General features: G+C 48.0%; 3 protein-coding genes across 9 annotated transcripts in view; 1 reads left to right on the top strand and 2 right to left on the bottom strand.

The window, feature by feature from the left end:
* ATP13A1 (ATPase 13A1) overlaps nt 1-14,315 on the bottom strand; it is a 34,533-nt gene extending 20,218 nt beyond the window's left edge. Inside the window, exons 1-7 of one of the 2 annotated variants that reach the window (XR_013391723.1) lie at nt 13,977-14,315; nt 9,508-9,597; nt 8,607-8,797; nt 6,455-6,527; nt 1,753-1,908; nt 926-995; nt 599-705 (exon numbers count right to left, since the gene is read on the bottom strand). Coding sequence is in view for 1 of the 2 variants with exons in the window: in XM_028721159.2 (XP_028576992.2) it covers nt 599-705; nt 926-995; nt 1,753-1,908; nt 6,455-6,527; nt 8,607-8,797; nt 9,508-9,597; nt 13,977-14,288 (999 nt within the window). In the remaining variant the exon portion in view is untranslated. The remainder of the gene's footprint in view (nt 1-598; nt 706-925; nt 996-1,752; nt 1,909-6,454; nt 6,528-8,606; nt 8,798-9,507; nt 9,598-13,976) is intronic. The other variant, XM_028721159.2, reaches the window with a different exon arrangement.
* Nucleotides 14,038-19,595, top strand: CHCHD5 (coiled-coil-helix-coiled-coil-helix domain containing 5). Of its 3 annotated transcripts, none has more exons than XM_028721164.2 (4): nt 14,038-14,063; nt 15,435-15,575; nt 17,858-18,009; nt 19,247-19,595. In XM_028721164.2, the coding sequence occupies exons 1-3, from the start codon at nt 14,053-14,055 to the stop codon at nt 18,006-18,008; spliced, it is 303 nt and encodes a 100-aa protein (XP_028576997.1). In that variant the 5' UTR covers nt 14,038-14,052; the 3' UTR covers nt 18,009; nt 19,247-19,595. The 3 variants fall into 3 exon arrangements, with proteins under 3 accessions (XP_028576997.1, XP_028576995.1, XP_028576996.1); XM_028721162.2 differs by lacking the exon at nt 14,038-14,063 and adding an exon at nt 14,479-14,596 and having other exon boundaries at nt 15,439-15,575; XM_028721163.2 differs by lacking the exon at nt 14,038-14,063 and adding an exon at nt 14,848-14,967.
* A 2,636-nt stretch (nt 19,596-22,231) lies between these two features.
* The window catches only part of LOC114592879 (LIM/homeobox protein LMX-1.2-like), a 96,467-nt gene continuing 91,665 nt past the window's right edge, over nt 22,232-27,033 (bottom strand). For all 4 annotated transcript variants that reach the window (XM_028721168.2, XM_028721167.2, XM_028721166.2 and 1 more), the window contains exon 9: nt 22,232-25,699. In XM_028721168.2, coding sequence (XP_028577001.1) covers nt 25,545-25,699 — 155 coding nt within the window. In that variant the 3' untranslated portion in view covers nt 22,232-25,544. The remainder of the gene's footprint in view (nt 25,700-27,033) is intronic.

The raw sequence follows: 27,033 nt of genomic DNA on the forward strand, positions 1-27,033 counted from the left end.
CTACCAAAAGCCAATGACTTCCAACAGATGATGTATAGTAAACAAAAGCTGCCTTGCCAGATCAGGCCAAATTGATCTAGTCCAGCCTCCTGCGTCCAGCAACGGCCACTCATAGGACACTGGCAACAAGCAGGCAGAATGAGATGGTCCCACTACCCGAGGCTCTAAAATACGCCACCTCTGAATATGGAGGTTCCATATTGCTCATAGTAATTGCCAAACCTCTCCTCCAAAATTTTGGCTTTGCCTCTTGTTGCCATGGCAATCTCTCCCTCTGCATAAGCGAACATATCCCTGCCATCCCCCCCCCCGTCAGCTTCATGTTTCTCTTCCTTACTATTCAAAGCTACACGTCCTCTCTCCTTGTCCTCCTTCACTTTCACTCCTTACTCCCCAGGTGTCCCCTTTTGATCCCTTCCACTATGTCGACTTTCATGCAGCCCCACCCCACAGCATCTATATGGCCCGTTTCCCCATTTCACATTCACTGTGTCCATTTTCCTGGGTCAGCACTGTCTTCTGCAGATTGTATAGCTGCCAAGCATCCTGCTAACACTAAATAAATTGTGACTAAATTAGCAGAAATCATCAGGCAAACCTTCATTTGAGGCACTGATTCTCCAGTCAACATGGCTTCATCTACGATGCACCTTCCCCGCAGCAGCAGCACATCACACGGCACAAGGTTCTCATGGGGGGAGCGGCCTGGAAGTGAGAGTTGGATGCTCAGAAGGACTGGGGGGAAGGTGGGGCCTTTGCTCATAAGGACTCTTGAGAGAGGGACTGTGTCAGGTATTGAAAAGACTCAGGCTTCAGGCCCATGACACAAAGTTGCATGAAATATGCACATGCTAATTTATACACATAGTTGAGCCAATTAAGACTGTGGGTGGCAGGGCTCTCATCAGCGCAACACTGATCTTACCAATGGACACAATGTCCCCCGGAATTATCTCATCGCTGGAAATTGGACGCCACTTCCTGTTTCTGTAAACCTGCAAGAGGAAGAGATATTATTAGTACTATTGTTCTTTATTAATTTAATCTTCATCCACAGATCTCAGGGTGGTTCACAGAAGGGTGGCATTTAGGATGCTAGAGGAAGAGGAGCTGGACCAACTTCCCCAAATTCACCTCATCATACCTACAATTCATATCAGCTTGGGCTCAAGGACTCCTGAATGGAGACTGTTGGACCAATTATCCATCACAGGTTAATCTATCAAACAGCAACCCCGTTCTAACACTTTGGAAACTCAGGCCTGGTCAGGTCAAGAGCCTCCTGCACTCCCTTGATCAACTACAGCACCACCTGACAGAATGATACAGATAACTGTCTTCCCAATGCCCTTGCATGAACAGGGGAGATGGGGAAGCCATGGGGATTGGTGCAAGAGAAGAATCGCCATGGGTTTGGGAGTATTGTTGATAACAAACCCTTTAGGCAGGTGAGGAGCAGCTGAATGACAAGATAATTCTCCTAACTCCCATCTGGGGCTGGCGCAATCCCTGCGGCTCTGGCAGCACCTCCAGGTTCACCCCAACAGCCTTGGCTTTATTCTCCTGACTGCTCTCCTTCCAGCAACTGCCATTACTGTTCCCTTCTGCGTTCTACACAGTGATCAGCCCTCTAGGGTCACCCTGAGCAATGGGGATTCAGCGTTCCGGAATCCATGCACCTCATCAGATTGTCTCCAAGTGGGAAGGACCAGTGTCTCACAGCATAGCTCACCACTTCCTGCCTTGGCTCACCTGGATCATGTAAGGTTTGTTGCCCATTTTTCGAATCTCTGACATGTTCCTCATTTGCTGCTGGACGAGAGATGCTTCAAAAGCCACCAGCATGGAAAGGGTGAAGACACTGTAATACCAGTATTCATCCAGGCACCACAACCCCACGCAGAAGACCTGCATGTAGGAAACAGACACAAAGCACTCCCAATACTGGTACAGAGCAACAATCCCATTTGGGCCTATGACGAAGACTTGGTTAGCACAGTGGCTAAAAGCATTTAAGTTTCACCTCAGCCTCAAATGCATGAGGTAGCCTTGGACAAGCTTCTAGCCTTGGTGCTTGGTCTGCAACAGAGGGATAAATAATACTGGACCATCTTATAAGATTGTTGCAACGGTTGCTGAAATAGTGGCCAAGTTCCAAAGAACCATGGAAGCCAATTCTGGGCACCCAAGGGGACTTCAGGTTTGGTTTTCTTGAACCACAAATTATGGTGTGGTTTGAAAGCATTTTGAAACGGGTGTGTGTTATGATAATAGTAATAATAATAATAATAATAATAATAATAATAGTAATAATTTATTATTTGTACCCCGCCCATCTGGCTGGGTTTCCCCAGCCACTCTGGGCGGCTTCCAACAAAGATGAAAAATACACTAAAATGTCACATATTAAAAACTTCCCTGAACAGGGCTGCCTTCAGATGTCTTCTAAATGTCAGGTAGATGTTTATCGCTTTGACATCTGATGGGAGGGCATTCCACAGGGAGGGCGCCATTACCGAGAAGGCCCTCTGCCTGGTTCCCTGTAACTTGGCCTCTCGCAATGAGGGAACCGCCAGAAGGCCCTCGGCGCTGGACCTCAGCATCCGGGCAGAATGATGGGGGTGGAGACACTCCTTCAGGTATACTGGACCAAGGCCGTTTAGGGCTTTAAAGGTCAGCACCAACACTTTGAATTGTGCTCGGAAATGTATTGGGAGCCAATGTAGGTCTTTCAAGACCAGTGTTATATGGTCTCGGCGGCCGCTCCCAGTCACCAGTCTAGCTGCCGCATTCTGGATTAGTTGTAGTTTCCGGGTCACCTTCAAAGGTAGCCCCACGTAGAGCGCATTGCAGTAGTCCAAGCGGGAGATAACCAGAGCATGCACCACTCTGGCGAGACAGTCTGAAGGCAGATAGGGTCTCAGCCTACGTACCAGATGGAGCTGGTAAACAGCTGCCCTGGATTTGACCTGTGCCTCCATGGACAGCTGTGAGTCCAAAATGACTCCCAGGCTGCACACCGGGTCCTTCAGGGGCACAGTTACCCCATTCAGGACCAGGGAATCCTCCACACCTGCCCACCTCCTGTCCCCCAAAAACAGTACTTCTGTCTTGTCAGGATTCAACCTCAATCTGTTAGCCGCCATCCATCCTCCAACCGCCTCCAGACACTCACACAGGACCTTCACCGCCTTCACTGGTTCTGATTTAAAAGAGAGGTAGAGCTGGGTATCATCCGCATACTGATGAACACCCAGCCCAAACCTCCTGATGATCTCTCCCAGTGGCTGCATGTAAATGTTGAAAAGTATGGGGGAGAGGACAGAACCCTGAGGCACCCCACAAGTGAGAGCCCAGGGGTCTGAACACTCATCCCCCACCACCACTTTCTGAACACGGCCCAGGAGGAAGGTGCGGAACCACTGTATGACAGTGCCCCCAGCTCCCCAAGACGGTCCAGAAGGATGTTATGGTCGATGGTATCAAACGCCGCTGAAAGATCCAGCAGAACTAGGAAACAGCTCTCACCTTTGTCCCTAGCCCGCCGGAGATCATCAACCAGTGCGACCAAGGCAGTTTCAGTCCCATGATGAGGCCTGAATCCCAACTGGAAGGGATCCAAATGGTTCGCTTCTTCCAGGCATGCCTGGAGTTGTTCAGCAACCGCTCGCTCAATCACCTTGCCCAAGAATGGAAGATTTGAGACTGGGCGATAGTTGGCCATCGTGGCCGCATCTAAAGATGGTTTTTTAAGAAGCGGTTTAATAACCGCCTCTTTCAGCGGGTCTGGGAAGGCTCCCTCACGGAGGGAAGCATTCACCAACCCACGAAGCCCATTGCCCAGTCCTTCCCGGCTAGCTTTTATAAGCCAGGATGGGCAAGGATCCAGGAGACAGGTGGTTGGCTTCACTCATCCCGCCCTGGCCCTGCTCCCACGGTGGAGTCTACTTCTTCCCGAATCTGAGTGATTTTATCTGCAAAAAACTTTGCAAAATCATTGCAGGAGATCATGTGGCCCGTACTGGGCCCCGATGTCGCAGGTGGTTCCACTAAATTGTGAACCACCTGAAAAAGTCTCCTGCTGCTGTTTTCTGCAGATGCAATAGAGGCGGCGAAGAATGTCTTCTTCGCCGTCGCTATCGCCACTTGGTAGGCTCGACGTTGAGCACTAACCTGTGTCAGGTCAGATTTGGAATGAGTTATCCGCCACCGGCGCTCTAGCCGTCTCAACGATTGTTTCATTGCCCTCAGATCCGTGGAAAACCACGGGGCTGTCCGGGCTCCATGCAATCGGAGAGGGCGCTTCGGAGCCAAACAGTCAATAGCCCTGGTTAACTCCACATTCCAGCGGGCCACCAGGGAATCAGCTGAAAGGCCATCAACATGGGATAAAGCATCCCCTACCACTCTCTGGAGACCATTTGGATCCATTAAGTGGCGGGGGCGGACCATCTGAATCGGTCCCACCTCCCTGCAGAGGGGAAGGGTCGCAGAGAAGTCCAGTTGCACCAGGAAGTGATCTGACCATGGCACTTCTTTCGTTTCGCTTTTACTTAATGTCAGATCACCAACATCCATAGAGGTAAACACCAGGTCCAAGGCATGTCCGCGGCTATGGGTTGGGCCAGACTTATTCAGGGGCATCCCCATGGAGGCCATGCTTTCCACGAAGTCCTGAGCGGCCCCTTGTAAGGTCGTGGTCGGCATGGATGTTAAAATCCCCTAGGACAACCAAACTAGGTGTCTCCAGGAGAACATCCGCCACAACCTGAAGCAGCTCGGGCAGGGAATTCTTGGTGCAGCGGGGAGGTCGGGACACCAAAAGGAATCCTGTACTGCCCCTATTGCCCAACTTCCAGAACATGCACTCAGAGAACTGGGTCTTCCCAGTAGGACGCCTGATGCAAGCTAATGACTTCCTAAAAATCACTGCAACCCCCCCCCCCCCCGCCCACATGACCTGGGTTACTGTGCGTAAGAGAAACCTGGTGGACAAGCGGCGGCAAGGACAGGCCCATCTGCTTCATCCAACCAAGTCTCTGTTACACATGCCAGGTCAAGTCCTCCATCCATGATCAAGTCATGGATGGCAGTGGTCTTATGAATCATTGACCTGCCATTGCACAGCAGCACCTTCAGGTCATGTGGGTTTCCCTTGCTGATTCTAGTATCCATCCGGTCAGGACCGGACCCGGAGGCAGGGATAGTCCTCAGACAACGACTAAACCTGCCTCCTCTGTAATGACACGGTCTGGTCTTAGCGTAACTACTACTCCTACCCGTGATCACTGAGATCGGTTGTCCCAGTGCATCCCCCCCTGTGGACACCCCTGTGGTTAAATGACCAAAGAGAGAAGACAAAAACTGCAACAGCCTAACGCAAACCTTTTGTTACTAGACTCATCAGGCCCTCCAAGAATGTCCATGTGGGACATGAGGGTAGAGGCTGGGCCTGTATAAATTTGTTATTCACATAAACATCTGATATTTTATACACACTGAAAACTTTTAAGAAAACATTGATTTTAACTTAAGAACAGTAAGCTGAATCAGGCCAATGCCCCATCTGGTCCAGCGCCCTGTTCTCATAGTGGCCACCCAGATGACCGTAGGGGAAGCCCTCTTGCCGGCTGCAGTTTCAGCGGCTGGTAATCCGAAGAGAACTGCTTCCAGCTGTGGAGGCAGAGCATAGCAACCACAGCAGGCGGCCACAGATATCCTTATCCTCCATGATGAGGACAAGAGGTTTGTCTAATCTGCTTCTAAAGTCAGCTAAGCTGGTGGCCGTGACTGCCTCTGAGGGGAGCAAGTTCCAGAGTTTAAGTATGTGCAGCATGAAGAAGTCCTGAATCTTCCAATATTCAGTTTCACTGGATATCCATGAGTTCTAGCATTATGAGGGCAGGAAATTTTTTCTCTTTCTCCATGTCATGCATAATTTTACAAACGTCTATCATGTCAACTCTTAGCACCTTTTCTGTAAACTAAAATATTCCCAAATGCTGCAACCTTTCTTTCTAGCTTCTGTGCCAAGAATGGCTGAGCAGCATCTAAGTCCATACCAGCCTGGTAAATATGTATGGCAGGAGTGTGTGATTCAAAGTACAGTGGTACCTCGGGTTACATACGCTTCAGGTTACAGACTCTGCTAACCCAGAAATAATACCTCAGGTTAAGAACTTTGCTTCAGGATGAGAACAGAAATCGTGCTCCGGCGGCGCGGCAGCAGCAGCAGGAGCAGGAGGCCCCATTAGCTAAAGTGGTGCTTCAGGTTAAGAACAGTTTCAGGTTAAGAACGGACCTCCGGAACGAATTAAGTACTTAACCTGAGGTGCCACTGTACAATAGAAGGTGACAATTTTTAAATATACGTAAGAGATTTTGCCTGTGGAATTCTGGGTTTAAGGAACAGAAACTCAAAAAGAGGCTGATGCTGCATATCCTTTTTGATTACCTGAAAGACGAAGAAAGGGGCAGTGGCTCTTTCTTTGAAGAGTTCAAGGAATTCTGGCACAACCATCTCTGCCCTGTGTGAAAAACAGAACCCTGATTTATTTTGGCATTGTGTTGTGACATTCTGTCCTGCTTGCAATCCCTAAAACCCTGGAGGTTTGATTCCACACACACACACACACACACACACACACACACACACACACACCCCAACCCCACATGAGACACCTCACCATCTTTCGGCTTGCTGTTTCCACTTGGAAACACTTCTTCAATGTCTTAGAGCATCCGGCTCTGTTTCCAAGTGGAAACAAAGCCGGATGCTCTAAGGCATTGCAAAAGTGCTTGTTCTGAGAAGTTGACGGGTAGCAATCCCTCAGACAAAGCTCTTCATAAAAAAGGGGCTTATGAGGAAGGTTTCAAAATCTTGGATTCTATTGTCTGTCCTAGAGTTACTTCAACTGTGTATATTTAATAACTAGAGAAACAAGAATTACCATTGCAGCCATTGCCATTTTTATGAAAGTGAACCTCTAACATTTGGCTGAAAACTGGAGAGTGAAAACACTCTCTTACTGGTTGACATGATTACACCATTTGCTTGTTCTTCCAGATACTGTTAGAGAAGCTGCAGCTATTGACTTGGGTTTTCATTGTGTTGCCCACCTTTCCTGAAAGTTCTGCTGTCATCTTACAGGCCCTAAAATTTTATCAGGCCTTTAAGACAAAGTTGCATTATTCAAGGGGGTATTCTGTTCCTTCAGACACAATTGCAGTAGATGCCTGCATCTTTCGTGGTTGATCTATCACTTTGAAGGCTACATAACTTTGCCTCAAAACACTAAGAGTTTAAGACTGAGAAGCTTAGGTGGGTGGATGATGGGAGAAGAAAAGAATTCTCTCCCCACCATAATTACCCAAGAATAAATAGGAGCTGGGGAGGTGATGGCTAGAATGTGAGTGAAAGGAGAGGCCATGAAAAATGTGTGCAATCTGATGCATGTGTTGAGTCTTAATTGTGTTCCTTGTTGCAGACAGCATCCTTCTGGGATGGAAGCCAGAACAAGGGTTTAGAGCTAGGAAGTTGTATTTCAACTGTGAAGAAGAGAGGAAGGTGTTGAGTAGGTTAATCTTCCTTGCCTCCACTTGCTGGCTCAATCCTGGAGGCCCTTCAGTTAAGGGCTAAGAGAGGTACCAGAGAGATTTGGGCCAGGGCTTGAATTCAGGTGATGACTGTAAAAAGGGAGGGGCTGTTTGCTCTACTACCCCTACCCCTAAATGCATGTGGAAAGACTGCAGTGCTCAGCCTAGGACACAGGACAGATCTAGGTGGGGGATTTTCTAGATGTGCCCTATGAGTTTTCAGCTTCCATTAATGAGCAATGTGCAGGCAACACGGGCACAAAAGTTGTAGAACAATGACCAAAGAACCCCTACTTTTATTCAAAAGGTCTGGAGATTTATGCTTTCCTCTACCCATATCTACTTAGAAGTAAGCCCTATTGATGCATACAACTGCATACTCAGGAGCCAAATCAGAATAAAATTGCTCGCCTGTGGAAGGACAGAATCACCAGGTAGTAAACTGTAAAAAATAGTTACACAGAAATGAGAAACTATTTCTGTAAAATTCTTCCTATAGTTACTCATTAACCTGATAGTACTACCCATCCATTGCTCTGCTTTCCTTTGGACCACACCAGGGAGGCAGGCAGGTGTGTGTCTTGTGGTCTGGGGAGCCCAGGACTGCTATACACACTGCCGAGGCTCGCACCCTGGGAGGCCACTTCGGCGCTGGTAATGCGGCAGTTTGACTTCACCTCAAGAGGCACACTCCATTGTCTCTTGAGGCAGGTGGATGCTGCCAACACCTACCTACCCACAGGTGGCTTGACTCACACTGAGCACAGCGCATCACACTAAGCACTATGTTTTGTCAGCGGTTATTTTTTGCTAGAGTATCCCCCAGAGAACCCTTAACTCATACTATGTTACCCACATGCTGGATTCAAAGTACTGCCAACTAATAGTTGTAAGTTAATTAGTCATTAATTCAGGCATCCTGTGGGCAAAAGTCTGAGTGCTCCAATTCCTGGAAATGCCCACCATAAATGTTACCCCAAAGCAGCTGGATCCAAGTTTGCCCCACTTACTTGTTGGTGCCATAGGTCTTCTCTGCTGCTTTGATCTCCTTGTCTTCCTGGTAGCCACGTGCATTCTGATAAAATTGCAATGGATGTTCCACAGGGAATAGCACAGGAAGGAATTTTTTTCTCTCATTTGGCTCATAGAAATATTTGATTTTCTGAAATTCGAAGGAAAGGACCTCCTGTCCATCCTCCCCCTAGAAGAAATAAAGAAAGCTACAGCAAACAGGTTTCCACATGCAAGAGGCAAGCTTAGCAAGTAAGATTTTAGAGACTTCCACTGTCATGTTTAAAAGGACTCCCTGCCGCAAGGTAGGCGCAATCACTAGCCCCTCCACCCCAACAGGGAAGGGCCGAAGCTCAGTGGCAAAGCGGTTGCTTGGCATGCAGAAGGTCCCAGATCCTATCCCTGGCATCTCCAGGTAGGGCTGGGACAGGATCCTGTCTGATACCCCAGAGAGCAGCTGCCAATCAGTGTCAACAATACTGAGCTAAATGAACCAGTAGCCCAACTCAGAATAAGGCAGTTTCCTGTGTTCCAAACTGAACAAAGTAAACCCAAGCATCAATAAAGTACCACAATAAAAGGACAGCTCCAAAGCTGAAAGTCACAATATGCAAAAAAATGTCTGAAGTAGACAAGAGACACAAATCAATTTAACCCACCCTCTGGAACATGCGCTGCCTGCATGCTTCCTACCTTTATTTGGCTGCCAAGTCTGCTTTTCTGTGGCTTTTTACATGGTGCCAAATCAATAGGCCAGATCCAGACTTAGTCAAAAGTGCCACTGAAGCAACAAGTCAAGTCATGACTAGCGTAGTCTGTATCCAGCTGGCAAACAGAAATGGGATAGCAGAAGGTTCCACATGGGGGAGCTGCTTTGAACCACAGCCATGAATTTCTTACCTGGTCTCGATGGATGGGCACCAATTCTGCAGAACCGTTATTGGGGGTTGGCACAACTTTAGCCAATGTTGCTTTCCTTGGACTGCGCACCTGAAGACACACAATTAGGGAAGAAAACAGTCTTTAGAGTTAGGACCAAAAGAGCCGGCATAGCATTACGTCTGAATCTGAGCTTTTTTGTTTGTCTTTCCTAAATCAACCAAGAGTAGTAAACCAAGGCTTGCGGTTGTGATCTTTGCTCTGGAAATTCACATCTGCTTAGCATTATGTACAAACCAGGTCATTATCTGAGATGGATACACAACTAGCCTCTGTTCCTTTGAACCTTTTGCACAGGACTGACCCTACTATGAGACAGAATACAGTGGCTGCCTCAAGCAGCTAATTTTGAGTATGATTAACAGGTGGCAAAACATTAACAACTGATGGTAAATAACTATCAGTTACTTAAATTAATTCACTATTAAGAGCTTTAACAAGTAAGTTTTAAAATAAATATTGTCTGTGCCCTTCCACTGTATTCTCTAAAACAGTGGTTCTCAACCTTCCTAATGCCGCGACCCTTTAATACAGTTCCTCATGTTGTGGTGACCCTCAACCATAAAACTATTTTCGCTGCTACTTCATAACTGTAATTTTGCTACTGTTATGAATCGTAATGTAAATATCTGATAGGCAGGATGTATTTTCATTGTTACAAATTGAACATAATTAAAGCATAGTGATTAATCACAAAAACAATATGTAATTATATATTGCGAAATATTTATTTCTAATTACAAATAAATGACATTTTGTCATGAAGCATGGTGTAGCATGGGTAACAGTCTTAATATAACAACAGTAAACTACATTGCTCCATTTTGCGACAGTATGCGTAAAAAGCCAAAGTCAGCGTGAAGGTTGAGATTGCTTCTTTCTCACCAGATCAGAAATTCTTGGGGCAGTCTTTGCAAAAGCACAACAAAGATCATCTTCTACAACAAGTCTACTTCTGTAGACTTGATAACCAACAAGCTGGAAAACTCTGTTTCACAAAGATATGTTGTTGGAAATGGGAGAAGAAGACACAACACATTCTCAGACAGAACAGGATATGAGTGCAAACACTTGATCCAGAATTTTGTAACTGGCCTTGTAGAGAAATCAGTTCTCGCTGCATCACTGTTAATAAATTCAATGAACTCCTCTTGTGCTGTCTCAGGAGCATCTTCAACTTTGACTGTGAATGGGCTTCTGGCAAGTGCAAATGGGGCGTCAGGTAGATTTGGAAAGTATGATGAAATTTCGTCTGCAAGCATGTGCAAGTGTTCTTTCACAGAAATTATCATCGCAATCCTTTTGTCTGGTTCAATGTCATGTTCCTCAAAGAAAGCACATAAGGTAGGCAACACCTAAATTTTACAGTGGTACCTGTACATACATACGCTTCAAGTTACATACGCTTCAGGTTACAGACTCCGCTAACCCAGAAATTGTGCTTCAGGTTAAGAACTTTGCTTCAGGATGAGAACAGAAATCGTGTTCCGGCAGCACGGCAGCAGCAGGAGGCCCCATTAGCTAAAGTGGTGCTTCAGGTTAAGAACAGTTTCAGGTTAAGTACGGACCTCCAGAACGAATTAAGTACTTAACCCGAGGTACCACTGTATTTTGATCCAATTTTTTTTGCCAAAGCTGAAGTTTCATTTGGAATGATCGAATCTTTTCAGACAAATTGAGGCATGTTGCATTTGGTCCTTGCAGTGATAAATTTAACCATTCAAGATGGCAAAGATGTCAACCAAGTAAGCTATTTTCTGCAGTTCACTTTTATTGCTGAAAAGTGCTTCAAACTGCGGTCTTGCTTTCTGATTAAAAAAGGTTTTGAGTTCATCACAAAACTCAAAAACACATTTTAAAACTTTTCCTCTAGACAACCATCTCACTTCAGTGTGAAATAGCAGAGCATTGTTCAGCGCATCCAACTCGTTGCACACTTGTGAAAACAGGCGACTGTTTAAAGTGCTCGCCTTTACCAAATTGACAGAATTTATGATGCTTTCCCCCGCTGACATTCCCCCCCCTCCCTCACCGCAGTGGAACCTCCCCCTCCTCCCAGTGTAGCAAATCGCCAGCCAAGGTTTGAGGCCCTGGGCAATGGCTGTGCGTGGCTGAGAGGAGGAAGGGGGCTGGGCTGAGCTGGCCGAGCGCATTTCCAGCAGTCCCTCATCTGAGCAAGCTGTTTGCTGCCGCTGCTCATACTGCCGCTGCCACCCTGCTAAGCGCGGCTCCTGTGCCTGCCCTTGCGAGAGGCAGAGGCTGTCATCAGCGGAGGAGCCCACCCCCCAAAAGCTTGCTGACCTCTGGTCTTAGGTGACCCCTGTGAAAGGGTCGTTCAACCCCCCCAAAGGGGTCTCGACCCACAGGTTGAGAACTGCTGCTCTAAAACAAAAATAAACACACACACACCCCTTTGCTTCCCCCTTCCCTGTCATGCGATGATTAAACACAGAAGTAGAAAGCTTGAATCAAGCTAGTGTCTTCCATATTGACATTGGGGCTTGTGCTTAGTCTCATAAAGAATTCTACACCTAATGGCTTGGATTCTCTCTGTGGGAGTCTCTCCATAGAATCAGGAGGGATGGGGCATGAAATCACCAAAAACTGGGCAGAGGGTATGGAAAACTCTTCTTCCCCAAGCTTCCTTAAGTCACCTGACCTTAGGATCCAAGCCACTGCTTGCCACGTTCTAACCATATTTGCTCAGAGGTAAGAAAGATCCTCCAGCTACATTGGGATTTACTTTTCAGTAAGTTTAGTTATGACAGCAGCTTAGATTTATAGTCCAGCCCCTAAATTTTACATACACTTGCCTTTTGTGTAGCAGGAAGAGAAGATTATTTTTGTATGTAAGAAACTTCCTTATACTGCTGTCAGACCGCTGGTCCATCTAGCCCACAGTACTGTCTACTCTGACTGGCAGTAGTACCCCTCAACAGTTTCAGGAAGAGCTCTCACTTAGCACTGCTACCGGCAGTCGTTTAACTGGGAGTTGAACCTGGGACCTTCTTCATGCAGATCATGTGCTCCCCCTGAACTATGCTTATTACTTGCTTGAAAGGGAGCAAAGGAAATGAAGCTTATGCAATTAAAGTTTAGGAATCTAAAAAGACAAAACAACAACAACAACCCCAAAACATTTTCTTGCATTTTAGAGAAATGAGGAAGCCCAGTGGTTTAAAGAAAGCAAACTTAGCAGGGGTTAAATGTAGCTGTGATAACCAGGCAGCCTGCCACTTTCAAGGCCTTGGAAAGAGACGACTGAGCAAAGTTCACCAGATTACCACCCTTCCAACAAAGTTTTGACGCTGTGCCCAACAATACCACAAGCAGCAAAAAGTTATTTACAGCTTTGTCTCCCAGCTTAAAAATATGAAATAAAAAAGGATAAGTATTTTGATTTTCTTCTTCGTCACCAGCATCCTAACTGAGACATACTGGTATGGCTGACAGAGGCTGTTGTTGGTCTCAGTCTGTGGTACTCAAATCAAGCAAGTCCCAACCAACATTGATTCTTGAGGAAGTGGATACAGAATATCCTGATGCAGCTTGCCCTACTGGTGACAGACACAGGACAATCCTAGAAGTGTCACCACTGCCCAGAAACCAGTGTGCCATTGCAAGGAGAAAGCCTGGCCACTTCATAAAAACTTCAGGGCAGCAAAAATATTCAGAGTGGATCATTATCCATTTACTTATTTGCTATTGCCCACCTTTGAAATCAGCCAGACTTAACAATTAACAGAGAAATACACGCCACTCCAAAGCCTGCATATCAAACTGCAAGTTTTGAAATAAGGGAACATCCTGTCCTCCAGCTGTCTGAGTACCTCAACTGTGACAGTAACACATGTGGATCCAACTTTCAGGCAGGGTAGATGTATGTTGGTAACATGTACATCACCATGTTACATGTATTTCATCATGCATGAAGTTTTTGTCATGGTGAAAAACTGAAAGTGGCCTTGACTGTCCAAATAATCACACACCAATTAAATTAATGGTCTATTTTGTCATGCAGCCAATTTTGCAAGCACAAATATTTTTCCTGCAAAACAGGTTCGATTACAAATTTTCTGTGCAACAGGGATACTCATGTAGGAAACTGTTACTTTCAAGACACCCCTACGATGACCTGGAATAAGCACAATCCACCATGTATGGCAGTATAACAAAGGGCAGGTTTTTAGACCAACCAACCACTTTAAAACTAGACAGCTGCCAGCCCTAGCTTAAATACCCCCCAATTTACAGCAGAGTCTCCAAACACAGATTCTGTTCTGGTAAAATGAAACGTGCGTGAAGAGGATATAGACTTCCAACTGGTCACATGAACAGCCTCCCCCCCGAAGCCAGCCCTTCGTTCCCGCCTCGAGGTCTCCTCGCTCCCTCCGCAAGGAGTTCCGGGGCCCTCGGGAGGCCCGACTCACCGCGCAGCAGTAGAGCAGGCAGTGGACGTGGACGCTCCAGAGGCCGGCCAGGGCGGTGAGCAGGTGGGCGGCGCCGATGGCGGCCAGGTAGAGCAGCGCGGCTTCGGGCGCCTCGGCGGCAGCGGCGGCGGCGCCCCAGGCCCAGTCGCGGGCGCTGCGCCCCCAGAACCACAGCCAGAGCGGGTAGAGCACGCAGAAGGGCAGCACCGTCCCCCACAGCAGCCGAGAGCGGCGCCGGTACGGAACCACGTCCTGCACCAGCTCGTCCCCGGGGCCCGGACCGGCCCCCGCTGCACCCGCCGCCGCCGCCATCCTTCTCCCGGGACCCCGCGCCGCCACCGGCCAGCTCCGCGCGCGCCGCTTCCGCTTCCGGGGCAGCCGGCCCCGCCGCGAGCCCGGCAGGCGCGCAGCCCCCGCGCATGCGCAGACCCTCCCGCGGCGGTGGCGGGGCAGCGATACAACGTGGCCTTAGCGCGTCTTACGCGCCGGCGCCGCGATGGCCTCCAGTGTCATGGCTGCCCGAGAGAGCCTGGCACGCATGCGCAGATGGGGACACTCCCTGGGGAGGGAGCATGCGCGCCAGAGGTCGGGATCCGGCCTCGGCGCTGCAGGAGCGACATGTGAGTGGGGCGTCTGAGCGGAGGGAGGGAGGGAGAGCGCGGCCTAATGGCTAGGGCGCTTGGCTTGGGAGACCCCCAGGGCTCCAACACAAAGGCATCTTGCATCTTGATGCTGTGACATTTTTATGCCCCGAGACTACGGACAAAGAGCGGGATGCACAATTAAGACATTAAACAATCAAGCGCAAGGTCTGGTTGAAGAAGAATATTTTCGCCTGGCACCTAAAGGCGTGCAATGGAGGTGCCAGGCAAGTCTCCCTGGGGAGAGCATTTCGCAAAGGGGGGCCAGCACAGAGAAGGCCCCGTTCTCCAGGCCTCACGTAGAGGAGGCTCACAAAGAAGGATGGTCAGAGGATGATCTCAGGGTCTAGGTAGGCTCATATGGGGCAGTCCTTGAGGTATTGCGGTCCTGAGCCATTTATAATTCTGTGGTAAACCAAGTTATGCACTTCATGTTTCTAATGTTACAAAATGACTTGTAAAGAGCACTTAAAAAGAAAAGAGCATTGCATTTCCCCCATTAAAAAAAAAAAATTCTAGAAATTTTACATTTACATCCTGATGTTAGCAATGCACTCCAAAGCAGTTCTTCCTACGTGTTGGGTGTGATTTTGCCAGGAGCATGTGGAATAATGGCAAAGTCTGTGCATGGGAGAATGCACAGAGGGCCTCCAGCAATAACCACGAATGTCTGTCAGGGATTAGGGAGCATGACTAATCTTTGAGGAGGGGGCAGAGACTCTGTAAATTACAGGGCTCTCCATGTACCTGCACTGGAATCCTATCCATGTTGGATCAGATGACTCTAATGAATGCTGTTGTGCCTCCATCCCGACAGGCAGGCGGCCCTGGAGGTGACCGCCCGGCATTGCCGAAAAGAAGCAGAGCAGTATGGCCAGTGTGTGGCTGCCAACCCTTCCTCCTGGCAGCAGGACTGTCACCAGCTCAAGCTTGAAATGGCCAAGTGCACGTCATCCCAGTAAGTTTCCAAGCAAGGCACCATTCCGTAGCACAAGCCCGACTTGGTGCGATAAAACTTTGATGCGTCATTGTTGGGGGGGGGGGGGACGACCCTCTGATGCGTGTTCCCCCCCCCTCCCGCTTGGGGATCTACTTTCAAAGCAATGACTGAATGGCTGGATTTATACAGGATGCACAACACCAGGAAAGCCTGACTTTGAATGCCGTGCTTAAATCACACATTAAACTGATGTGACTAGTAGCCTTCTAAGCAGGGCTTTTTCTAGTTCTGGCTCCTCTCAGGGGGGCACCATTGCCTTTGTAAGAGAACGAGGCGAGTTCTGGCACCTCTTTTTCTAGAAAAATAGCACTGCTTCTAAGCCACTGTGTGAGGGGGGCAGTGCATGTTGGAAGCCTACACAGGTAACAATTTCTCTGTGGTCTGCATTGTGTATAAATTATCGTATTTTTTGCTCTATAACACTCACTTTTTCCCTCCTAAAAAGTAAGGGGAAATGTGTGTGTGTCTTATGGAGCGAATGCAGGCTGCGCAGCTATCCCAGAAGCCAGAACAGCAAGAGGGATTGCTGCTTTCACTGCATAGTGATCCCTCTTGCTGTTCTGGCTTCTGAGATTCAGAATATTTTTTTTCTTGTTTTCCTCCTCCCAAAACTAGGTGCATCTTGTGGTCTGGTGCGTCTTATAGAGCGAAAAATATGGTAGGCCTGTGTCTGGGGAATGTCTATCCTGTACTCTGCCCCCAGCTAGAGAAAGGAAGTGATGTCTAAATCACTCCAATAATCCTCCTGTGGTTCTAATGTAGACACTGGGAACCTCAGGCCTCTAGATCTCACCCCCACTGGATCTGGTCTATGCCATATTTGCTTTTGCCTGGATTTAATGTGTTCTTAACTGTGATATTGCAGAGGATGTAGTAGCCTATGGCTTTGTTGAAAGGGTAAGCTCCACCCACTTTTGCTTCTGGCCCTGCCCACTACTTGCATGCAGCCCCTGGAAGGTTCCCCATGAGGGAGCATGTATTTCAGGACTACCTTTTGTTTGCAAGCCTTCTAGGATGGATGAGCTATTTCTGCACTTGTACTGGTCAGGCAGAGTGCTTTTGAGTTACAAGAAGGGGCCCAAGTGTTGGCAAAGGGCTAAAGAAGATGAGTGGAAATGAGCTCGTAGGAAACTTGGGAGAGCTCTATGAGTTCAGGGGAAACCATAATGGGAGTTGGGGGAAATTATTGAAGACATGTCTAGTGGCAGAATGGATAGGAGGCATTTGTGGAGGGATCTGGGTCCATGACAATGTCCAAAGTGCTCAGTGTTCATTAGCCCAGTAATCCATAAGTATAATTCATATTATCCCCATTTTGCAAGTGTGGGGACAAAGACTGAGATAAAGTGGTTTGCCAAAGGCTACTAAGTAAGTTGGGACGCAGGTGGCGCTGTGGGTAAAACCTCAGCGCCTAGGACTTGCCGATCGTATGGTCGGCGGTTCGAATCCCTGTGGCGGGGTGAGCTCCCATCTTTCGGTCCCAGCTCCTGCCCACCTAGCAGTTCGAAAGCACCCTACAGTGCAAGTAGATAAATAGGTAGCGCTTTCTAGCGGGAAGGTAAACGGCGTTTCCGTGTGCTGTGCTGGTGCAGGCTCACCAGAGCAGCTTCGTCATGCTGGCCACGTGACCCGGAAGTGTCTCCGGACAGCACTGGCCCCCGGCCTCTTAAGCGAGATGGGCACGCAACCCCAGAGTCGGTCACGACTGGCCCGTACAGGCAGGGGTACCTTTACCTTTACCTTACTAAGTAAGTTCAGGGCCAAGTGAGAATTGAAGATGTTTTGGCTCACTCTCTTAGCAACTACAATGCACTAGCACTCAGAGACGCAGTTTGAGTGACACGCTAAGTCTAGGTGCACCATGAATGAACAAGCATACTGGTGCATTCTGCTACAGTGGTGCCTGCCTGTCCCTCTCTTTGCAAAGCTGGAAGGGAACAAACTCAAGTACTGGCTTAGTGTGACCCGATGGTCATGGTTTGCTTCTCTCTGAACAAATCATGAGCAGAAGCCACAAGTGCTGCTTGCTAATTGCTAATGCTAATTCTGTGCTTTGCTTTCTCTCAGCTTTGGGAAGGAGGGGAAGGCATGATTTTAGCACACTTGCTTATGAATGGTACAGCTGAACTTACTGCGATGTATGTGCCAGGCCAAAGTGAGATCTTTCTCCCACCATTCAAACAAGAGTATCTGTCAATTTCTCACCTTTTACACAACCACCTGTGTGGCTTTCATTGCAGCCCAATTGTACAGAAAATCCGCCACGATTGCGCTGAACCATTTGCTGCATTCGAACAGTGTCTTAAACTGAACCAGACATCTGTAGTCAACTGCACTGAACATGTCCAGAAATTCCTGCTCTGTGCTGACCAGGTGAAACTGGCCACATAAGGTTGGTGTCCCAAACTGATATGTAAGAGGGCACGCGCCCCCGCTCTCCATGTGCATGCATGTGTCATTCTTGGGAGGCCACTCTTATTTCCCCAGCAGTTATCCAGGAGTGTGTTTTGCCAAACAAGCTAACCCACTAATCCAGTTGTGGCCGTTGTTAGAGTAAACACTTCTCTGTTTAAGCCATGCATGCTCGAGCCTGGAACTACAAAAATACACTTACATAGTTGTTCTTTACAAACAATTTCAAAGAGGGAAATATATCTCTCACTTGAGCCTTTGTTCTTCCTCTCCTATAAGCAGCACTCGATTACTGCTTAGTCGGCCTGCCAGGGACCAGATAAAATTGCACTGGCAGGGACCTCTTCTCACCTCTCGGTTGCCAAACAGCTCTCCTGTCCTAAGTTAGGCTTGGTAACAGTGTGCAAGCCTCCATCAGCCTTGAAAATAGAGAGTCCCCTGAGGCCTCCTGTTCCCCTGCTGTCTCCATCTTCTCTTCTAGGCACATATTTGGAAAACAGGCAGCCAGGATGTTTGCTGCCATTCTATTTCCAAGGAGTCTTGTGGCACTGTAAAAGATGAACCACTTTATGATGGACTACACTTGCTCCATGGGACGCGGGTGGCGCTGTGGGTTAAAGCCTCAGTGACTAGGACTTGCCGATCGAAAGGTCGGCGGTTTGAATCCCCGCAGCGGGGTGCGCTCCAGTCGCTCGGTCCCAGCGCCTGCCAACCTAGCAGTTCGAAAGCATCCTCGGGTGCAAGTAGATAAATAGGGACCGCTTACCAGCGGGAAGGTAAATGGCGTTCCGTGTGCTGCACTGGCTCGCCAGATGCAGCTTGTCACACTGGCCACGTGACCCGGAAGTGTCTCCGGACAGCGCTGGCTCCCGGCCTATAGAGTGAGATGAGTGCACAACCCTAGAGTCTGTCAAGACTGGCCCGTACGGGCAGGGGTACCTTTACCTTACACTTGCTCCACTTCCACAATGCATTTGTTAGCCTCCTCCACACCCATTAAATCTGCTCTGGAGGGTTGGAGGGATCTCCAGAACAGTTTAGGGGGCATGTGGTGGAGAGGAGAGGGAGGAAAAGTCTCATTGTGCAAATGGACCTCCTTCCAGGGACACATCCCCCATTTTGCACTACGTTGAATTCCACCTGTTGTGATGTACTGTTTTGATATGCCTTTCATTTGTGCTGTGTTTGTTCTTTGTCCCTTTCTCCTTCTCCTTCAGTACCAAAAAGGGTGATCTCCTCTGTGTTAACTCTGGGGTGTCCACTGGATTAAAGGTTCCTGGTTCCAGGAATGGCAACAATGTCATCCTCAAGATCTACTAGGTCACAAGAATTGCTTCCCGGTCCTGGAAGCCCATTTCTGCAGCCATGCCTGCCAATGCCATCTCAGTGTGGCACATTGAAGTGCAGCTTCTGATCAATAAACCATGGGAACCACATAGGCATGGCCATGGTAGTCTCAGCTCCATCTGCAAAGCCAGCCCTGCCTCTTGGAGCCCAGTGTGTGTGTTTTCCTGAGCCTGGAGCTCATCCAGGCACAGTGCAATAAACTGCTGTCAAAGACCAGAACAGTCTCTTGTGGTTCTTTCAGTCTAATCGTCCAGTTTAGTCGACCTACACATAACCTAAACCAGTTTCAAGGTGATCAGCAGGAGTTTGCAGGGAAAATACATGGATGGGAACAGAAAGGAGTCTGGTTTTCTGCTTGTGGATCTTCCCTGCAAAATCCATGCAGCCTAAATTGTCATTTCTCCTTGAGCAGGGGACAGGAGGTAGATGTTTGCATTGTGTTTGCCCAGAGCCAGTAGAGGGCACTATCTCAGCAGGAGAACCATCTTGGTTCATGTGAAATAACTACCACCTTCTGGATGGATTAGCATCCCCACTGCACCTATAACCAGGCTGGAACAAGAGGAAAACAATCCCCTCTTTAGTCAAACGCATTGCATGACCTGCATGGCTTGCTTCTCCTGGAGGCACTAAACCTGTGCTGGGGGTGTACCATCAAGATTGCAAACAAAAGCACTTCCTGACCAGAACAAGCTGGTGTGTCAGGGAAAATCATTCCCTTCCTTGCCTAGAGTCTGATGTGGTTCAGCTGAAACAAAGGTTGACTGTGTCCCTACGAACTAAGTTATGGTTAAAGGGTGCTGGTTAAAAGATTTTGAGTGTGACAGGTGCTACCATTGCTTGATGCTGTTGCAAGTTTGTTTGTTGGCAAAATTTGGGTAGGGGAGCAGGAAGTGATAAAAGGAAAGTGTGCTTGTTTTCAGAGGAATGGATCAGAGTCTAAGCTTAGAATAACAATAGAAGGGTCCAAAGTCTTCTCCCCCTACTAGGAAGGGGGCTGGGAGCAGGGGCTTCGAGAATATTCTCCCAGCTCTCGTGAGCATTTTAGGAAGACCACACTGCTTTCCTAAGGGTCTGGAAGCTGACTTTTCCATTTTCTTTTGAGCAAATTATTTTCCCACTTCTAACTGGGACTGGCTATAATATTGCTGATCACATAAGTGGTTGCATAGTGCAAGGTGCTTAAGTCGTATTTTGCTTGCAACATTTCTTCCAGGTGGCCACTCCGAGTTCTGTTTAAGAGGATGTGATGACCAAAATCCAGAGCTGGCAACAGACATAGGAGTTGGCATGTTTAAATTACCAGCATAGTCTGCTGACTACCTTAGTGCTGTAGTGCTAAATTGGGGCAATTTGCATCAAAGGTGAGATTTGTCCAGTGTGGAAGTGGTCCACAATTCCTTGATCAGACTGTGCTTTTACCCTGATTCTTTCTAGCCTACCATGATCAATAACTGAGATCAGCAGAGTCCCTGTGCAGCTTTCAGGCATCAGCACGTTTAACGCTAAAAATATACCAACCTCCATTTTGAAGCACCCTCGTCTAAGATGATTTCCTCTTGGGTTGCATTGGAGGTAATTGCTTCAGTCTACAGGAAATTAGCTGTACAAATTGCAACTTCATGTTGACTTATAACTAGCTTGTTCTGTTCTGTTGATTTCCACGGGCACGAGAAACCATCTCTGGACTGGCTTCATTTAGTGTTCAAAAGTTCTGGAAAGAAGCCATACAGAAATGATCTAAGGGCTACAAAAGCTCTTTGGGTTGTTGTTTTGCCTCTGTTTTCTCCTTTGTGTGACATAAATAATAGTTTTGTTTCCCCAGAGCAGTGAAATGAAAGGTAATTTGTTTTTTAAAAAAACAGAACTCGGTGTTGTGATTCTTGCACTCGCATATGCAGTCATGTATGTCAATCCCACTCCCTTCTGCCCCAAAGTTTCAGCCCCCCATCCCTTCTGCCCCAAAGCTGGAGTCAGACTGGATGAGAACATGGCACCAAGCGGCTTTGTCAGTTGTCACCTCTTCCCCGAGTGGAACTTTGCATGCGGACGCAGCCCAGATCAGAGCAAGTTCATGGCCAGCTCTGCCTTTAATTCCTCATCCAGAAAAATGTCCTCATTTTACACCCCGCTTCTCGCTCGCTATTGAGCATGCCCATTAATCAGCACCACAGCCTTTGGTGTCGACGGGCTCCTCAGGGGAGATGAATGCCTCTCTGTTAGACGGGCTCAGGGTGCTGGGGGAACGGCATTCCATGCACGTTGGTTTTGACTGGCTGACGTCCAGCTGAAAGCAAGACAAGGCTCTTGGGTGTGAGCGTAGGAGAGCGGAGGAGCTGGACAGAGCAAAGAATCAAAGCCAGGAGTTCAAGATGTTTCCCGAGGGTGAAATTTATCGGGGGGTTGTGGGCTGCTTCACACTCTTACCTAGCCTAATCAATGATCCGCTCTGAGGATCCTGCACAACTTGTGCCTCATCAAGGCAAGTGCAGCCGTATGATGCAGCTGGCTGGGGGCCTGTCAACTCCCCTGTGGTACTGCCTCACTTTTTAAAAGCAGGTCCCTGGAGGGCAACCATTGTTGCCTGGTGGGCTGCAGTCGGCTTTCTGGGACCCAGGTTGTGCAGGCCGGATCTGAGGGAAAGAGGGTTTCTCCTCTAACTAGCACCAGCTTAGATGGTGCATCATCTCTGTGTTTTAGTAGGCTGGCCCATGCCAGTGAGATAGCGCAACAAGTACTGTCGTTGAAGAGCACAATTATTTGTTCTTTTACACACACACACCCTGGGATTTCACCAATTGGCTTGAATCTCAAAAGAGCTGAAAGTGCAGACAGTTTATGTAGGCAAGCTTGGCTTTGAGTTTTTGTTCTTGTTTAATTTCCAAATGCACATGCAAAGACACCCGCACAGCACAACACAACACTAGATTACAACGGGTATGAAAATGAAGGGTCTCCCCTATCCCTCCCCAACCAGGCCTTGTATATGGAGTACACTGGCCAATGTGTGCTTCGGATGGATAGAAACTCTTTCAAAAGCTCATTCTGGACCCAAAATCTAGAGCAAATGCCTCTGCTGGAGGGGAACACTACAGAGAGGGTGCCACTCAGCAGGGTGTTCTGTGTTGACCTTCAAACATTCATTCTGGTGGGGTTTGCAAGGCTCTCCTCCTGCCCCACTGGATTGTGGCCCTGCAAATGTTGCTGGACTCTCAACTCCCATCAGCTCCAGCCAGCATGGTCATTGGTGACAGGGATAATGGGAGTTGTAGTCCACCTGGAGGTCCACAGCTTCCTGACCCATGAAAGAAAGCTTTCTGTTTTGGTTACACCATGTGTGCTGCAACCCTGCAACTTCCATTGAAGACAGGGAGACCACTGTGTGTAACAGGATGCAAACTGCAACTTTAGCACACGTCCAAGCAGAAATAATTAGATTGTGGGCTGCAGATTGGAACCACAGTTAGGCAATAGGTTCTGAGAAGCTCTCCTGTGGCTCCCAGCTGCAGTTAGAGCCTTTCTGGAGGGATTAATTGTCCTGGGCCTCACAGTTGGGGGGGGGGCACATCAAGCAGCGCATGAACTCAACTGAGCAGGGGGCGGGAACTCCAAGGAACCTCTGGCTTCCAGTTTTTAAAAGGCCCTTGCTCAAGCACTGTCAGAACAAGGTCTCTCTGCCCAAAGACAAAACAGAATATGTAGAGCGCAGTAGGGCCAATCTGGAAGTGTTATCGCCACATTCATGCTAAATGTGCTGGTTGTTTCTGCAGTTAGGCTTTGGGGGTAAATGTTCTGGAAGTTTCCAGCAGAAGCTTGCTGTGCGATCTCACAAGCCCGCTTGCACTTGCAGTTTTTGCAACAGATTTTGAAACTTTTCAAACAAGATGATGATGGAAGGTGTAAATACATGATGAAGTAATTAAAACAAAACACCAAGAATGTGGTCAGACTGCTGGAAGCGTTGGGAGATGGTCAAAACAGGCAGCTGAGCTGGCATTTGATGAGCCAAAATGCACATCTTGGTGGCGAAGCCAGGCTCCCCAGGCAGCCCAGGGACAGGCTAGGAGCCCTCTTTCTCTCTAGTCTCCCTCTCAAGCTCAACTTAGAGTAATGTGTGACAAGTGGTGGTTCAACAAGTAGATATATTCAGAGCTCACAACAACCAAATTGCTTTTCCCACTGTCCATTGGGAGCACAATCCTACATCTTGGCTATAGTGAACCATTACAGATTGAACTGCTGCCCTGGACACACCTGAAGGAAAGCCCATTTAGCTCAGTGGCTAATACACTGCACAGGATTCACTCACTGAGAGGACTAGGGGTGCCTGGGAGAATGAAGTTGTGCCCCCACCCCCCACCCCACTTCCACCCTGCACATAACAACCACACACTTTCTGTTGTGGGCGGGGGGTGGGGATGGAAGCCCTTCCAACATGCCCACGCATAGGTCACTCAGACTGGGGAGCCTTCCTTCTCCCAAAACCCTCCCCCCTCGTCAAAATGTATTTAAACCAGGGCTGATTACTTGCATTTAAATGGGCACCTGCCTTAAAAAAACAACCAGATGACTTTGACAGAAGATCATCTCAGCGGCCACTGCATGTCTAATGATGCTCTTTTCACCTTTGTTTTTGTTGAAACACTGATCTGCAGATAAATATGAACTATATACATAGAGCTGTTTATAAAGCAGCATTGATGTTGGTGGCCAGTCTAGAAGAGAGGTCTGGTTTTGTACTGGACATTTCTATACAAGATCATTTGCCTCCTGGCACATTCCAGATATTTGCTTTGCCCAGGCACATCACAGGTCATCTGCAACAAAAGGGGCTTCCCTCCATATAATGATTTTGTAACCTGCAATGGATCATCGTGAATCACAGAGGAGATACATGGGGCATCTTCAAATATCTAAAGGACTGCCACAGGGAAGAAGAGCAATCTTGTTTTCTCCTGCTCTGGATTCAAGGTACAAGAAAGGAGATTTCTACTAAACATCAAGAAGAACTTTCTGACAGTTAGAGCTGTTCAACAGTGGGACAGTCTCCCTTGGGAGGTGGTAGACTTTCCTTCCTTGGAGGTTTTTAAACAGGACAAGAGGATCCAGATTTTTTTTGCTGCTATGATGATGGAAGGAACTGTTCTGAGGTCTGCTGTGCTGCCTTGGCTAATGAAACCACCCTGCAGGGAATATATTGTGTGAAATCTCCAGCAAGCATCAAGTGGCCAATGGAAAGTATTTGGGGCAGAGCTTAAAGAGAAGATGGAGGTGTTCAAGAGCAAGGGAGTCGAAGGATGAACAGAGAGCAAAACTGCCTTCCATCTACAGCAAGGATGGGGAACTAGTGGCTCTCCGGCAATTGCTGGATTCTGGCTGCCATCATCCTTGATCATTGGGCCATGCTGGCAAGAGCTGATGAGAATTGCAGCCTGGCAGCATCTGAAGGGCCACAGATTCCCCACCCCTGCTCTAGACCCTCTGTTTGAGATGCTTGGAACACTTTGAATCTAAGAGCATGTTTTCACTATAATCATATCTAGTTTAACATTCATTTCCCCTCTCGGGGGGGGGGGGGGTTAAGTAGCTCTAGTGGGGAACTCTCAGGACCTTCTGCAAACTACATTTCCCATAATTCTTTAGAGTGGCATAATAGTTAAAGTATAAAACTAACCTAATGTTTCTAAAGCACCTCTCAGACTCCTCATGTTCCTGAAAAGGAAGCTCTTAGTTGTGCCAAGGTTGCAGAGTATTAACAAGGAACAACAAGCTGGATGAAAAGCAGCCCAGTGGCCCTGGAAACCTTGTTCCCAGCATGAGCCAGGTCTCCCGTCCCTGCTGGTGATGCATCAAATTAGCCTTAATGCCCTACACAGTTTAAGCACAAAAACACACTGCTAGAAATACAAGCTACACAATGTGAAATTGTCCATCTCTAGGACACTGGGTGAAGGGCAAGGGGAGAGGCAGTGCAGCAAAGTCCTCTGAGACTCAACTTCAGCACCTAAGGCTTGGCCCTCAAATGCCCGGCAGCCTTGCATGCCTCCTTCACTTTGCAGGGTCCAAAGAGTCCTTCCAAATGCAACGGGCTTGCTCCTCCGTGCCGTTCCACACTTCTAAGCCCAGAGTGGCATAGATCAGGGGGAAGAGCCAGGAACGTCCCCACGGTCAGGAGGTGAAATAGGAGCTTTGCATGGAGTAGAGCCGGTCAATGGGGTTGCCCACTCGGGTCTGCAGGAGGTTGGCTTCAGCCGCTGACAGCAGGCAGTCACCCAAATGGCCAATGGTGTCACTGTCCATGTCGTGGAAGACGCCTTCTGAATCTAGGGTGCGGAAAGAGAAGGAAAGTTGCTTACGAGCATTTCACAAGGAAGCGGGCAGAGGGCTTGCGGCAAAGGGCCATCCTCCTCTCCCTTTGGGGGGGAAAAAGATGCCACAAAAACAGGAACTATTCTGGATTTTGGTGTGTCTTTGGGCCCTGCACCCCAGTGGGCCTCTGGGTCAGATGGTAAATGAACCAGCCATCTATGGGCAAAGAAGGGGGAAGGAGACCCCCTCCCCTTTGACAGTGGCCATGGTCGTGGGGCTGCTACCACCTCTTCCTGCTGGTACCAACTGAGCCCACAGAGAGAGGAGGATTAAATTTCTACCCCACATTTCCTCCCAAAGGAGCCCAGGATGACAAACATCAGGAAGTTAAAGCAATATAATTGAATATATATATTTAAAGATATTTTAAAGACCAACTAAAACATTTCAAAACACCCAGCACATCTAAAAACATTTCTAAGCAATATGAGCAAAAGGTCCAGTCAAAAGCCTTGTGATTATCTGTACACTCTTCTCGCTCCTCTTAAACCATTATGGCTTTGCCTGTTGGCTAATTTATTCCTCAGCTCCCCTTTCACAGGCAAACGCCAATGGCAAACAAAGCACAGTGGCATTTACACCATCACCATCAATCCCATTTAACGCCACCACTGGAATGAACCAGGATATAACTTGAAACAAAATGAGTGTTGGTTATTTTGAAAGCCACATGGACATCATTCGGTGAATGGCAACATTCTCACAAAAATGGTAAGTAGAAACAAGAGGCCAAAACTCAGTTTGGCCCTCAGGGAATCTTACTTTGGCCCCATCACTTTTAAAGAGGCACCATGCCACTTTAAGCCATCATGGATTCCCCCAAAGGCCACATCTGCAATATACCTTTAAAGCAGTATCACGCCACTTTAAACAGACATGGCCTTCCCCAAAGAATTCTGGGAACTGGAGTTTGCTAAGAGTTGTTAGGAGACCCCTTTTCTCCTCACAGAGCTACAGTTCTCAGAGTGGTTGAAAAATCAATCTCTCTTCCCAGGGGAACTCTGGAAATTGTAGCTCTGTGAGGGGAGAAGGGGTCTCCTAATAACGCTTGGCAAACTACAGTTCCCAGAATTCTCTGGGGAAGGCCATGACTGTTTAAAGTGGCATGATACTGTTTTAAATGTCCGTTGTGGCCTTCGGAAGCAAGAAAGATGAGGAACAGCAACAGGCACAGCCGTCTTCGGTCTTTCATTTTGAGGGCCACTGTAAAAATAATTATTTAACTTTCACAGGTCACATACACCCTGTGTCATGAACATCCTATGGGATAACCAGCCTCATATAACCA

This window comes from Podarcis muralis, chromosome 2, assembly GCF_964188315.1.
Source record: "Podarcis muralis chromosome 2, rPodMur119.hap1.1, whole genome shotgun sequence".
Lineage (NCBI taxonomy): Eukaryota > Metazoa > Chordata > Lepidosauria > Squamata > Lacertidae > Podarcis > Podarcis muralis.